Source organism: Ictidomys tridecemlineatus, chromosome 5, assembly GCF_052094955.1.
Source record: "Ictidomys tridecemlineatus isolate mIctTri1 chromosome 5, mIctTri1.hap1, whole genome shotgun sequence".
Classification (NCBI taxonomy): Eukaryota; Metazoa; Chordata; class Mammalia; order Rodentia; family Sciuridae; genus Ictidomys; species Ictidomys tridecemlineatus.
Genome location: NC_135481.1, coordinates 37,405,429 through 37,421,504, shown reverse-complemented (window position 1 = coordinate 37,421,504; position 16,076 = coordinate 37,405,429). Strand labels below are relative to the sequence as shown.

General features: G+C 36.1%; 1 protein-coding gene and 1 pseudogene across 4 annotated transcripts in view; one reads left to right on the top strand and one right to left on the bottom strand.

Moving 5' to 3' along the window:
• Ttbk2 (tau tubulin kinase 2) overlaps nucleotides 1-16,076 on the bottom strand; it is a 152,027-nt gene that overhangs the window by 36,962 nt on the left and 98,989 nt on the right. For all 4 annotated transcript variants that reach the window (XM_078048929.1, XM_078048927.1, XM_078048928.1 and 1 more), the window contains 3 exons: nucleotides 11,048-11,188; nucleotides 8,782-8,886; nucleotides 1,790-1,855 (listed from right to left, as the gene is read on the bottom strand). In XM_078048929.1, coding sequence (XP_077905055.1) covers nucleotides 1,790-1,855; nucleotides 8,782-8,886; nucleotides 11,048-11,188 — 312 coding nt within the window. The remainder of the gene's footprint in view (nucleotides 1-1,789; nucleotides 1,856-8,781; nucleotides 8,887-11,047; nucleotides 11,189-16,076) is intronic.
• LOC110598549 (U8 snoRNA-decapping enzyme pseudogene) lies at nucleotides 14,150-15,670 on the top strand (annotated as a pseudogene).

Genomic DNA, 16,076 nt, shown 5'->3' with positions numbered 1-16,076 from the left:
AACCACCCTAAGATACCATCTCACTCCAGTAAGATTGGCAGCCATTAGGAAGTCAAACAACAACAAGTGCTGGCGAGGATGTGGGGAAAAGGGTACTCTTGTACATTGCTGGTGGGACTGCAAATTGGTTCGACCAATTTGGAAAGCAGTATGGAGATTCCTGGGAAAGCTGGGAATGGAACCAACATTTGATCCAGCTATTGCCCTTCTCGGACTATTCCCTGAAGACCTTAAAAGAGTGTACTACAGGGATACTGCCACATCGATGTTCACAGCAGCACAATTCACAATAGCTAGACTGTGGAACCAACCCAGATGCCCTTCAATGGATGAATGGATTAAAAAAACGTAGCATTTATACACCATGGAGTATTATTCTGCATTAAAAAATGACAAAATCATGGAATTCGCAGGGAAATGGATGGCACTAGAACAGATTATGCTTAGTGAAGCTAGCCAATCCCTAAAAAACAAATACCAGATGTCTTCTTTGATATAATGAGAGCAACTAAGAATAGAGTGGGGAGGAAGAGCAGGAAGAAAATATTAACATTAAACAGAGACATGAGGTGGGAGGGAAAGGGAGAGAAAAGGGGAATTGCATGGAAATGGAAAGAGACTCTCATTGTTATAAAAAACTACATATAAGAGGTTGTGAGGGGAAAGGGGGAAAAAAAACAAGGAGAGAAACGAATTACAGTAGACGGGATAAAAAGAGAAATGGGAGGGAGGGGGGATAGTAGAGGATAGGAAAGATAGCAGAATACAACAGTTACTAGTATGGCATTATGTAAAAATGTGTATGTGTAACCGATGTGATTCTGCAATCTGTATTTGGGGTAAAAATGGGAGTTCATAACTCACTTGAAACTAATGTTTGAAATATGATATGTCAAGAGCCTTGTAATGATTTGAACAACCAATTAAAAAAAAAAGAATAAATACTTAATAATTCAAATATAGACTCATTTAGTATATCCACAGGATACCAAAGAAGAGATGTGTCAAAAGTATTCAAATACAAAGCAACAATTGAATTGACCAAGATTTTCTCAATAGTAATTACTGAACAAGAAGAGAGTAAAATAATTTCTTCAAAGAACTAAAGCAAATATTAACAAAGGATTAAAATGTAGAACACATCAATAAAACAGTGACTAGAGTTCAAGTGTTTTAAAATAACAAGTATTGTCTGGACATTAACTATATTAAAAGTTTATGATTAAGAAACAGCAATAAAAATAGAAATGGAATGTATTTTTTTTAAACAATTATCAAATCAGGGTCATAGAGAAAGAAGCATTTAGAACCTTATTTATCTTATTTATTCATACTGGAGATTGAACCCAGGGGCCTTTAACCAACTGAATTACATCCCAAACTCTTTTTAGTTTTTATTTTGAAACACAGTCTCACTAAATGGCTTAGGTGAAACACAGTCTCACTAAATGGCTTTGCTAAGTTACTGAGGCTGGCCTTGTACTCACAATCATTCTGCCTCAGCCTACCCAGTCCCTGGCAATGGCCACCTCACTTGGCTCCAATTTTATTTTCCAATTAGCTGCTTTTATCCATTGTACACCTTACCATTCATCAGTATTATGAACTATTTTACCATTAACGCCACTCAAAAAGTGAATTAGAACTAGCATTCAGGTAGATTTACAGCTATAAAAGGGATCTCCTGTTCTCAAGCACTTTCTATACCTTTGTACTATAATGTGAAGAAGTAATCTGATTCAAGCCATAAGCATTCTTACACAGACATGACTCTGGTTCAGATACTTACCCTGTTCCGATGAGCATTGACTGATGCATAACGAACTGTCCCTCGAAAGCCTGCCACAGTTCGAGGCTATAACAAAGCCAAGCAAAAATAATAAATCAACTTCAAATAGCAACAGTTTAGTACACCTGAGCCAATAAAAACATGGAGAATACTTGTACATTACCATCACAATAAAACACTATAACTTTCTGTTATGAAATTATAGAAAATTAGAGTATTTCTAAATCACACCTTTTAAAAAACTGATGTTTTTGTTAATTTTATTTCAGTTCTTTTTTTTTCTACTTTCATTTTAAAATTTGTTGGCATTGAACTAGGGATGTAGCTCAGCAGTAAAAAGCCCTAGGTTGGATTCCCTAACACATACACACACACACACACACACACACACACACACACAAAGGCATTTATGACTTATATGCAAATCTGCACATTCAGAAAATATTAAATGTTTTCATATACCAGAATGATGCCAACATCATGGTAATAACAGGCTCTGATTATAAATATATATAGTAAGACCACAAGGAAGGCCTGGGGTTATGTCTCAGCAGTAGAGCTCTTGCCTAGCAAATTTGGGGCCCTGGGTTCGATCCTCAGCACCACAAATAAATCAATAAGATAAAGGTATTGTGTCCAACTATAACTAAAAAATAAATATTTAAAAAAAAGACCACAAGGAAAAACCTCAGATGCCAACTTTTTTATATCTTGGCTATTTCATTCAAATGTAATCCAAAGATAGTGGCAATTTGTACCTTACCTATGTATGCAACTTACACAATAAAAATTCAAATTACTGGTTACTTAGTATGTACCAAGTACTGGGAATAAAGGAAAACATGAATACCTGATGCTGGCCCTTGAGGAGTGCAACTTTGAATAAAGTCCAAACACTTTATTTAGCCTACAAGAATTTCCATAATCTAGCACTTGCCTTCTTCCACAACAGATTTACTATAGTTTTCTTCTATCACCGTTTTCTTTCTAGCTCAAGACTTTGCACTTGTTATTATTTAAAATGTCATCTCCCTGCATGCCTCCCATGGCTATCTCTTCTATTCCATAGAAAAGACTCTGCTTAAGTGCTACTCTCTTCTTTGACCTTAAATTTGTGATTCTCCTGCCTCAGTCTCCCAAGTTGCTGGGATTGCAATCATGCACCACCTTGCCTAGCTGCATCATATTCTGCTATATTTTTAATAACACCTTTTACTAACTGAAATCAATTTTATTTATAATTTTACCATATTGTCTGTTTATATTTTAATTTATTGCCTATCTTCTTTCATTACCTCTTTGTGAAAACTCTGTCCAGCTCATTTTACAAACATAGAAACAGTCTCTGAATCTCAGTAAGCAATAAAACCAGGCATCAAAGTAAGATTTTTCAACTTAAAATAATTCTACTGCTTTATAGGGATCAAGTCAGTGCCCTGAAGAGTCATAGATAGCACTATATTTCAATATGAAAACTGACAAACTTGAAAAGGATCACAGCCAATCATTTTTGTTAGTGGATTTTTTCCCCAATAATTTCAAAATTTCCTCAATGTATTACTTTTATTAGAAAAAGACTACAATTGGGGCTGGGGATGTGGCTCAAGCGGTAGCGCGCTCGCCTGGCATGCATGCGGCCCGGGTTCGATCCTCAGCACCACATACAAACAAAGATGTTGTGTCCGCCGAAAACTAAAAAATAAATATTAAAAAAAAAAAAAAGAAAAAGACTACAATAAATGTTATTTTTAAAATCCTGGGCTAGAGATATAGCTTAGTGGTAGACTGCTTGCCTGGATACTCAAGGCTCTGGGTTCAATCCCCAGCAACTTGGCAGGGGCAAAAAAAAAAAAAAAGATAATTCTCATTTATTAGAATCACTTTGGTCATATGCTATAGCATAAGAGTAAAGTAAACAATTGAAGTGTTCTTCCTCCATTTACTCATTTTTGTAATCTATATTTAATCTATTCAAGCTGGTTGTCTATTCTCATTTCTTTTCTCTTTAAATACTTTTTCAAGACTTTATTTCAAAATAATCTCTAATAACATGTCTTAGTAATCAAAAGTTCCTGCAATCTCTTAAAATCTCCTTCACTGTTTTAGCTGCCAGTTATTGACAATCATAGTTAGTAGATCTCAACATTTTCCTACAACATGAGTAACAAGAATATCTTGGGCTAGGGATATGGATCAGTGGTAAAGTGCTGGCATAGCATGTGTGAGGCTCTGGGCTCAATTCCTAGCAACACCAAGGAAGGAAGAAAGGAAGGAAGGGAGGGAGGGAGGGATCAATATCTAATAGTCCAACTTGGTTAATGAAACTCTTGAGGTCAAAGATTTCTCTTTCTAGAAGAAAAACACCTAAAAGGATATATGAAAGGCTACTATCAATAGTTTTCAGTAAATAACATTTCAGAGGTTGTATTTTTCTTTTCTTTTCTTCTTTTTCTTTTTCTCTTGGGCACCAGGTATTGAACTCAGGGACATTTGACAACTGAACCACATCTCCAGCCCTATTTTTTATTTTATTTTATTATTTTTATTTAGAGACAGGGTCTCACTGAGTTGCTTTGCATCTAGCTTTTTGCTGAGGCTGGCTTTGAACTCTTGATCCTCCTGCCTCAGGCTCCTGAGCTGCTGAGATTACAGGCATGCGCCACCACGCCCAGCAAAGGTTGTATTATTTTTGTTCATTAACTTACATAGCCCTCAGCTAACACAAAAACTGTTTTTTGTAGCATGCAATTTTGTTCAATTATTTTCATTCTAATAATTGGCAGGATGAAAATCTCTGGATCTATTACCACATTCTGTAACCTCATGCCCAGTTTAATTAGGCAACTAGATTTCCCTATGATGGATTCTAACCAAGATAAGGCCAGGAGATTCTTCCCATTTCCAAGTATCATTGACCTAGCTCTGACCTGACTTCTGCTAAGACTGAAATCCAGTTGAACAGAGATCAGCTGTTTAGATAAATCTTAATGTAACTAATCAAAGAAATAATACCAAGTCAAAGAAATTCAATCACCTTATTTATATTTAATGTAGTAAAGCAACTCAAACCCCATTGGGGAACTGCAAATAGTTCAATATATTCAAATAATTCTAATTCAAAGCAAAGTACAACTACAAAAGCTCAGAAGTAGTAAGGATTAATTCCATTTACTAGGAGGGAAGAAGAAAAAGTCTTATGACTAGGCAGCATTTTATTGGTTTTTGAAAAGGCAGTCTCTTCGGCTGGGGTTGTGGCTCAGTGGTAGAGTGCTTGCCTAGCACATTCGAGGCCCTGGGTTCGATCCTCAGCACCAGATAAAAATAAATAAATAAAATAAATGTATATTTAAAAAAAAAGAAAAGGCAATCTCTTAAAACTTCTCTAGTTGATGGCAATTTACTAATATTTATCAAAATTGCAAATGTGTATCTTCTCCTTGACCCAGCAATTTCACTTCTAGAAATTTATCTTACAGATATATAAGCCTGCCATGTGCAGTGATGCATGCCTACAATCCCAGATACTTGGAGGAGACTGAGGCAGGAGGATACAAGTTCAAGGTCAACCTAAGCAATTTATCCAGACCCTGTCTCAAAATTTAAAAAAAAAAAAAATTTAAAGGGCGCCTGGCAACCTCATGAGTACTCAGCATTCGTCTTTTTTTCTTTTGGGGGGGGTGTTTTAATCATCTAATTGGTGTATAGTGGTATCTCACAGTGGTTTCAACTTGCATTTACCTAATAACTAATGATGGTGAATATCATTATTTGTCATCTGTATCTCTTCTTTGATGATATATCTACTCAAATCTCTTTTTTTTAATATTTGCAATTGTAGATGGACACAATACCTTTATTTAGTTTGTGTTTTTTGTTTTGTTTTGTTTTGTTTTTTCCCAATGTGTTGCTGGGGATTGAACCCAGTGCCTCATGCATGCTAGGCAAGACTGTACCACTGAGCTATAATCCCAGCCCTCAAATCTTTTTTTAGCACAAATATTTTAATCATCTAAAATGAGATTTTCTTGGGCTGGGGATGTGGCTCAAGCGGTAGTGCGCTCAACTGGCATGCGTGCGGCCAGGATTCAATCCTCAGCACTACATACAAACAAAGATGTTGTGTCTGCCGAAAACTGAAAAATAAATATTAAAACTCTCTCTTTTAAAAATAAATAAATAAATAAATAAAGGTCTATCAATAACTAATAAAAATTTTAAAAAAAAATGAGATTTTCTTTAAGAAGTTATTGATGGTTTCAAGCTCACTTTTATAAGGTATCATACCAATGACCCTTTTAAGATATATAAAATTATGGAAGAACATCAGCAGAAGCCATATAAACAGTTCAACTAAGGGCCAAGAGAAAGTTCAGCGTGTTTTCAGAAGAAACCCAAACAAGTTCAACATGGTCACACAAATCTTAGTAAAATAACCAGAGTGAGGGCTCAAGTTGCTGAGTAAGTGGGAGAAGGAAGCATTAGCTCATTAACAGGCCATGTAACAGATTAAGTAATTACCCCTGAAATTTTTGTTAAAGCTTCCTATCATTCTTAGACTACAATCCATCTCTTTAAAAGTCATACATAATCTAGGGTCTGTTGGCTTCTTCAATCTGTCTCTCTCTACATACTCTTTCTTTACTATGCTATAGTCACAGTGGCATTCCTGCCTTCCTTAAACATGTTTACTTATTATACCTCAGAGTATCTTTGCACTTGCTATTTCCTCTGCCTAGAACATTCTCCCTCTAGATATTCATATGGTTCATCTCATTTTTCATTCAATTTTTAATTCAATACCTTCTTAGAGGTCTTTTCTAATCTATACTTCAAAAATAGTCTCTTATCCTCACTATCTATCACTTTCTATGTCAATATTCAGCTTTTCGTTTCTTCGTAGCATTTCTATATAAAATTATCTATCTTAGTCGCTAAAATATAACCTCCATAAAGATCCATGATTTTGTTTGCTCTTGTTCACTACTGTGGTTCTAGCATCTAGATACATGCTTCACATGTAATATGTATTCACTAAATATATTTTATGAATGAATAAACAATAATTTAGCAGTGTTCTAAAAACCAAAACTGAGCCAGGTGCAGTGCACATTCCTATACTCCCAGCAAGGAATGTCAGGAGGCCAAGGTAGGAGGCTTGCCTCAGCAGTTTAGTAAGATCCTGTCTCAAAATTTAAAAATAAAAAGGGCTAGGATGAAGCACAGTAGTAGAGAGCCCCAGGTTCAAACCTCAATACCAGAAAAAACAAAAAACCTAAAACCTGAGGGGAAAAAAATAAAATCTGATCATCAGAATAGAAATATATACTTGAATTTAATAAGTCACATAAAAATCTGTTTATTATCTGCCTTCTTATCCATTAATGTAAGACCTTTAAAAAATGCAAGACTGTCTCTGTAGATGGAAAGGTTCCCATAATTTGAGACACTTAAGTTCCTCGTGTGTCTCTACTTTAATTACAATTTGCATTTATGTATAAAACTATTATTAGATAGGTGCCCCAATAAAATCTAGTGTTTTTTTTAACTTTTGTGCAAGTAAACTAACAGAAATGAAAACTAATCACAATCAATAACCAAATTTAAAGGAAAGTTGAAAGTAAACATCAGAAGAATTGCAGTAGGAGATTGAGTGTCGCCATGACAATGTAAGGAGCTCGACTGACCCACTTCTCAGTAACACTAGGAAACATTTTAAAAACAATCATTTAAACCCTGTAGAAATAGTCCTAAAGGCAAACAAATGAGGAAACATCTTTTCAGGAAAACTTATAAGAAAGTAAAATAACTTGTAAGAAAGGTCAAGCCTTCATTTGGGCCTTCACTCTAGTTATTTTACTAAAAACTTGCAAGAAAGGTAAGCATCTGTGGCATTTGCACCAAGACTGCTCCTTTCCCTATCCTGGCTCAACTAGGGTAAGCCCCTGCAGACTTCTGTAGCCAAGAAGCTAGAGCTAACCTCCTTTCTCAGTTCTCAGACTGAGGGCTTTTGTTCTTGAAGGAGCAAGACTTCTGCATTTTTCTTCTTATCCCCAGTGCTTGTTGATGAGGAGGCTAAGTCCTGAGCTGGTGAAGCTGGAGAGGCAGAAGTGCCCTTCTTGCATTCTGCCTCTGACAAAGACTTTCTTTCTTGACCTAACTCTGGAAAAGCTCCTCTGACATCTCTTCTCAAATAGGCCCAGAGCTGGAGGCACACTTGTTGTTCCTACTTAGTCCAGTTTTAGCAAGAGTCCTGTAGGTCAGTTTAGCAAAAATTCTCTACACTGTTATCTTTTCACCCTTATCATGCTGTTTCTCTCTTATCATGCTGTTGTGCCTTCAGTAATAATCCTTTCAGGCCTAAAATTGAAAATGTCCAGTTTCCAACAATAAATCACCAGCCATGCAAAGATTCAGGAAAGTATGACCCATGAATGGGGAAAAAAGTGGACCCCCCCCCCAAAAAAAAAGCCTGTGAGAGTACTGGGTTCAACATGAGGATTTTCAAAGCAGCCATTACAAATATATTCATAGAACTAAAGAAAAGCTTAATTAGAGAAGTAAATTATGATGATAATGTCACATTAAATAGGGAACATGAAGAAAGAAAACCAAATATAAATTCTGAAATTGAACAGTGCAGTAATAATTGAAGCAGAAGAATTGCAGCACATAGGAAAGGCATCAGATTGCAAAAAAGACCTCTAATCCCAAAGGGATAATATATGTTCTTACTATCAGACCATTCTGAATCTGCCTAGAATATACATTACTTTAAAACAATGACTTTCAATGATAAAACTTCTTAATTTGTCTATGATGTAATCATAAAGTCTACATGCTATTTCTTAGCAAATGCTATTTTTTTCCACTGAGCTACATCCCAGAGCTAAATGACATTCTTTCTGATACATAATTATCATTTCTTTAAAAGAAGAATACTATAAATAATAGGCTAATTATCAAATATTTAATAGTAATATGAAAAATCTTACTGGTCTGACGTCACCACAGGAATTGGTAAATTGTCGAGCCAAGCCAAAATCAAGCATGTAACACTTTCTACATGTACTAGGAAAACGACCCATGGCGAAGTTTGACTAGAAAAATAAAGAAGGAAATATACATATTCATATAATATTTACTTCATACATTTTACCTTTCTAATTCTTAATCTATTAAAATCTGAAACATGTTCTAAATACACTATTCTAATGATGTTTACTACATATTAATACATAATTTAGTTGCTGGTTCTATTAATGCCTAGCATCAGATAATCTTTGGACAAAAAACAATTTAAGCAACGGTATAAAGTTACACACAATATAATACTGATTTAACTGAGTTCAGAACTCTAAATTCCTTAAGATATCTGTAGTCCTAGCTACTTGGGAGGCTGAAGCAGGAGGATTACAAAAATTACAAAATTGTAATCTTTGAGATCAGTCTCAGCAACTTAGACTATCTCAAAAAGGAAAAAAAAAAAAAAAGGACAGGGATGTAGGGATGTAGCACAGTGGTAAAGCACCTCAGGGTTCAATCCCTAGGACTGCAAAAACAAAAAACAAAGCAAACAAAAAAAAACCCTTTAAATTATTTGAATTGTAATCTAAATAACTACTTAAATGATAAACTAACTCCTTAGTGTTTTTTTCCCCCTCAATCCTTTTTATTTTTTATTTATTTTATTTTTCATTTGGGCAACTAAGTTGCCCAGACTGGCCTTGAATTTGTGATCCTCCTGCCTGAGCCTCCTGAGTTGCTGGGATTACTGGTATGCACCACCGCACCTGGTCCATACCATACCATTTTTTTGTACCAGGAATTGAAACCAAGGGCACTTAACCACTGAGCCACATCCCCAGTCCTTTTTGATTTTTGATTTTGAGACAGGATCTCACTAAGTTACTGAGGGCCTTGCTAGGTTGCTGAGGTTGGCCTCAAAACTTTTGATCCTCCCAAATCACTGGGATTACAGGAATGTGCCACTGCACCCACCCAACCCTATTTTTTAAAAGTAGAAATGGGGGGCGGGCAGAAAACAAACATAGCTCAGAAATTTAAAAGAATTTCCTATTAGCGTCATAAAGCTGAATTTCAGACTTCAGGAAAATATACTTTGCATTCTTTCCTTAAAGAAAAACAATGTAATGTTTAAGGATCCTAAATTTGTGAAAATGAATTTATAAATAAGGTAAAATTCCACACTTTTATAGAATTGTTAATTTCCTTTAAAAGTACTTATGGAACCTTATGATTAATATGGAAACTCTTCAATCATTAGGCTTCTCAAATAATGACTTGAGGCTGAGGAGAAATGTTACATAACATTAAATCTGACTCTATTATGTCAATTTGGTGTTTTCCTGTAAACTATTTAATTTTAGAAATCATATAACAACAGATGGTTATACTTTTCAACTACAGGATACTTTTACAGTAAATAAAATACACCAGCAGTGGGTCATTTCCCCTCATGATCAATAAAACATCCCAAAGGAAAAAGCAAAAACATTATTTCAGGATGGAAATCACAATTTCTAAGAAAAATAGAAATAGCAGCACTCAGAAGAAAAATAGTCTTTAAGAGAATATTCTGATTTCTTATAAATACAATTTCTGCTTGAAAAATGGAGAAAACAATGTGAACAACTAAAAGCAAAATACATATATTTTTAAATCAATATCATGGGGAGATCCAAAGAATAACTATTGATTTAGATTTAAGGTTGAGTAATTTGCAATGTTAACACATAATAATATCAGTCAAACATAAATTATTTTTAATTTGACGGTAAGAAACATCTGTTATGTTGTGAGGAAGGATAGTGGGGATTGAACCCAGGGTCTCACACCTGTTAGGCAAGTGCTCTCCCAGTGAGCAACATCCCTAGCCCTTTTATAAAATTTACCTTGAGACAGGGTCTCACTGGCTGGCCTCAAATTTGCATTCCTCCTGCTTTGGCCTCCCAAATAGCTGGAATTACAACCAAGTGCCACCACACCTGTCTGGCAAGTAATATTTTCATGGTATGAGAAAAGCTCTTGAAATTAGTTGTGGTTTGTAATTATAACTTCAAGAAAAACTAAGAGGTAAGTTACATTTTTGCTTCTAGGTGTCCACAGAAATAAAAATATTCCTTTGTATTTAACCATAGCAAATACAGAAGACTGCATTTGTAATTTATTGTGTTCCATTATAACACCAAGAGTACTAAAAAAAATTCCTTCTCTACTAAGGCAGGAAAAGTCCCCTACCGGTTTGATGTCTCGGTGCAAGAATCCCACTGAATGGATACTTTCAATGGACTCCAGAATCTGCCTACCCAGGCGAAGAGTAGTGCTAATGGTGAATGTGCCCCGGGACTGGCTACGGCGAAGATCTGCCAGATTCCGACCCTGTGGAAACCAGATAACCACTTTCCATTATGGTACTAAAACTGGAAAACTGTTCATTTACCATTAGAAAAATGCTGCAACTGAAATAGCAAAGGTTTTACCCAAGTTGTGATGCTCTCACTCAATGGAGATATTCTCTTAATAACACAAATATTTCAGATAAATTTTTAAAATACCAGTTTTTAACATTTTATTTCTGATTCATCATGTTTCCCTTAATCTCTGACATCATAACAAAATATAGGCCTCATTATTTAAAATATTTATTATTTTTTTTTAGTTGCAGTTGCACACAATACCTTTATTTTATTTATCTATTTCATGTGGTGCTAAGGATCAAACTCAGAGCCTCGAACATGCTAGGCAAGTGCTCTACCGCTGAGCCACAACCCTAGCCCAAACCTGATTATTTTGAAAGATATAAAATATATATCATCCCAAATTACTGCCTAATACATACTCCCATACAAGCTACTTAATTTTTTTTGCATCAGTTTTTCTCATAAAATAGGTAATAATACATATCTCACAGAGTTTTGTGAAGACTAAACAAGACCCATGTAAGTTTACTGTGTGGTATACATTAGGTACTCAACAAATACTAAATGTTGTTATTATTTCCAAATATGATATGACAAACATTCAATTACGTGTAGCAGTGGATAAAAAGCAATGGATGGTACCTTGTCTGTGCCAGATTAACATTCATAATTCCATTTAATCCTCACAGCACCCTAAATAGAAATTGTTCCTATTCCTGTCTTACAGATGAAGAAACTGAGTGAGATTCAAAGAGGGTCAATTATGTTAACATGTTATGGTAAAGCTGTTTTATTTATTTTTAAAATTTTTTGGTTCTAGGAATTGAACCCAGGGGTGCTTTACCAAGATTTCAATATAAATGCAAGTGGAATTTCCATCCTCCTGCCTCAGCCTCCTGAGTTGCTGGGATTACAGATGTACATCACCGCATCTGGCAGTAAAGCATTTTATTCAAATCTGTCTGTTTAACTCCAAAGTGTTCTTTTCCTACAGTGCTCTTTCTTTCTTTCTTTTTTTTTTTTTTTAGAGAAAGTGAGAGAGAATTTTTTAATATTTATTTTTTAGTTTTCAGCAGACATAACATCTTTGTTTGTATGTGGTGCTGAGGATCAAACCCGAGCAGCACGCATGCCAGGTGAGTGCGCTACCGCTTGAGCCACATCCCCAGCCCCATCCTACAGTGCTTTTTCATAATTCTGTTTCACCAAAATTACTCCTTTTTGCTTAGACAACAAACCAGTAATCTGAAAAGATGAGCAGAGCGAGCTCAAACTGCCCCACTTCCCAAAGATTAGAGACTGGCCCCCATGTCACAGGGGATTTAAATATCCCAGTCGCTCTACTTCTATTATTCTGTAATATGAAGCCGGGTGTGATAGTGCACACCTGTGATCCCAGGAACTTGGCAGGCTGAAGCAGGAGGATCTCAAGTTCAAGAGCAACTTATGGAGGCCTTAAGCAATTTAGCAAGAACCTGTCTCAAAGTAAAAACTAAAAAGGTTGGCGATGTCATTCAGTGGTAAAGTACCCCTGGGTTCAATCCCTAGTACTAAAAAGTAAAAAATAAAATAGTAAGATTTTATCTTACATTTGCTGATCAATCAGCAATAACTGAGAAGCTAAAATAGGCTGACAAGAGAATGGGAGAAAGAGTTACATCTCCAGCCCTTTTTATTTTTATTTTGAGTCAGGATCTCACTAAGTTGCTGAGGCTGGCCTCAAACTTATGATCCTCCTTCCTCGGCTGTCCAATTTGCTGGGATTACAAGTGTGTGCCACCACACCGAGCTTAATTATTTGTATTTTTTTAAATGATCTTTTTATACAGTAATATGCAGTAAATGGAAAAAAGTCCATTTCTACCAAGTAATTCTATATATTTAACAAGATTCCAATACAAATCCAATTTATTATTGAAAACGAAAAATATACCCAAAAGGAGAGAAAATAACACAATAAACATTCATGTATCCACCATACACCCAGAATTAAAAATTATCAATTCATGGCCAATCTTTCTTTGTCTATTATCCACCTCCTAAAACAACTTCTCCTGGCATGTACACACATGCTACATTATTTTCATGTAAATTATAATCATATTATTTCATCTATATATATTAAAAAGTACATAAAGGCAAAGAAATAAAAATATAAAAAATTATTAGCAATTCTACTAATGTAAATTTTAATTATAAGCATCAATATGAACCATAGCCTACTTTTTCTTTAAAAATAATGTACTGGAGTGGCTGGGGTTATGGCTCAGTGGTAGAGTGCTCATTTGACATGCATGAGGCACTGGATTCCATTCTCAGTACCACATAAAAATGAAATACAGATATTGTATTCACTTAAAACTAAAAAATATTTTTAAAAGTTTTTTTTTTTTTTTAAATAATGTATCTGGGGGCTGGGATTGTAGCTCAATGGCAGAACGCTTGCTTGGCATGTGTGAGGCACTGGGTTCAATTCTCAGCACCACATAAAAATAAATAAATAAATAAATAAATAAATAAATGTATTGTGTTCATCTACAACACACGCATACAAATGATTTCCTAAGCAACCACTTGGAAAGAATTAAAAACAATGATCAATCCATTGCAATATGCATTCATAGCATCCAGACTGTGGTCTCCAAATAGCCCATTAAAAGGAACAATCTTTAATGAAGAAATGGCTGGTTTCAGAGCCAGAGCATGAATATGTAGAATGAGCGTAGTATACTATATTGTACCAAAAAATAAGAATGCTATCAAAGACTGCTATTTAATCCTGTCAAAATGAATCAGGACCCAACCTGAAGAAAGTTCAATTGGCTAAAGATGGTGTCCTGCAGCCCTAATCTTGTATTGTCTCCATAACAGCAGAATTTCTATCCCACCCTAGTCTTGCTTATCTTTCAGAACAGGATGCATGAAGGTCAGAAGTTCCTCTTCATATAGACTAGCTAAAACTGGATCGATCTAAGATGGCTGACAGAATGACCTTCAGACAAACTTTTTGGTGTATGCTTTAAAAGACACTTCCTCCTACCATCCAGACAATTGATAACTGGCAAGACAAATGGAAAAAATCATAAAAGGATCAGAAAGAGATAATGCCAAAATTCCCCCCAAATCTCCACCCATTCCCAAAAAAGGCAGTAATATGCCTTCCCTTACCTCTGTTTTGCTTTTTCAGTGTTGGGGGGTCAAACCCAGGGTCTCCTGCATGCTAGGAAAGGGCTCTGCCACCAAGCTACATCCCCAGCCCTTTTTATTTTTTTATTTTGAGACAGGGTCAAAAGTTGCCAACCTTTCATTTTTTTTTACCCTATATTTATAACCCCAATCCCTAAGGGGTGGGAAGTTGATTTGTAAGTTTATGTCCTACTTCTGTTCTTGTCAATAATAAAAGTCTCCTTCACTGCTTAAGTGATGCTTGGTCTTGTTACTGGTTCCACAATTCCTAAAGGAAAAAAGACTCAGCACTTGGGGTCAAAAATTGGCAATGGGAGGGCCAGGGTTGTGGCTCAGAGGCAGAGCACTCACCTAACATGTGTGAGGCACTGGATTCCATCCTTAGCACCATATAAAAATAAAATAAAGATATTATGTCTATCTATAACTAAAAACTAAATACTTTAAAAAAATGGCAATGGGAGAGCCCCCATGGCAGCACATGCCTGTAATCCCAGCAACTCAGAAAGCTGAGACAAGAGGATAGCAAATTCAAGGCCACCCTAAGCAACTCAGAAAAATCCTGTGTCAAAATAAAAATAAAATGGCCTGGGGATGTAGCTCTGTGGTAAATCACTTCTAGGTTTAATTCCTAGTACCCCCCAACCCCCACCAAAAAAAAAAAAAAAGGCAATGAGACAATGTGAGCATTAAAAAGAAAAGCTACAGAGGAAGAGAGATCTTCCAGCCATGACCTGGGGGCCACAAGGTGGAGCTGGCCAAGGCCCAGGCTTTGGGGTCCTGCTGAAGGCATGCTTTCCACCCTCTGCTTTACGTGCCGACCCAGGGATGCATCCCGCTGCAGTATGCCTTGCTGATGCAGATGCACTTTGATGGACGCCTGGGCTTCCCAGGCGGCTTTGTGGACATGCAGGGCAGCAGCCTGGAGGACGGACTGAACCGAGAATTGCATGAGGAGGAGCTTGATGAAGCCATGTCTGCCTTCTGCATGGAGCGTACTGATTACTGGAGCTCATACAACAGGGCCAGATCTCGCATGGTGGCCCATTTCTCCGTCAAGCGCCTGACCCTAAAGCAGCTGGAAGCTGTGGCAATGGCATGGGAGGCTTGCCTGCCTTCCTGGAGAATTCCTTTATTGGTGCTGCCCAGGAACAGCTACTGGAAGCCCTCCAAGACTTGGGACTTCTGGAATCTGACTCTTTCTCAAGTCTTAAGACCCCAGCTCATCACTAAATGTAACCCTCTATGGATTCATGGAACCTGATTGGGGACCTTGGAAGGGAATGACGGAGGGAAAGGGGGATGTTTTTTCTTCTGGGCCTGAGAGATGATACCAGATTAAAAGGACATGTGTGAGCATAAATAAATAAATAAATGAAAAGAAAAGCTACAATACATGGAAAACATCAAATATGTTAAATCCATGATTCATAATTATATTTAAGGTGAGCAAAAGAGATATAGCTCATTAGCCTTCTATATGAAAATAGCTCATTTTTCTGAAGTTGATAAACAAAAGAACCAAATATTAGCCCTGCTATACTGTAAGAAATTTTTTATAAGAAATCACCTCAGGACTAAGAGTGGATGGAGTGCTTTTTAATAAATTTTGGCTAATAAACAAAGAAAAATGATAAAATAGCATATTAACAACTTCCACT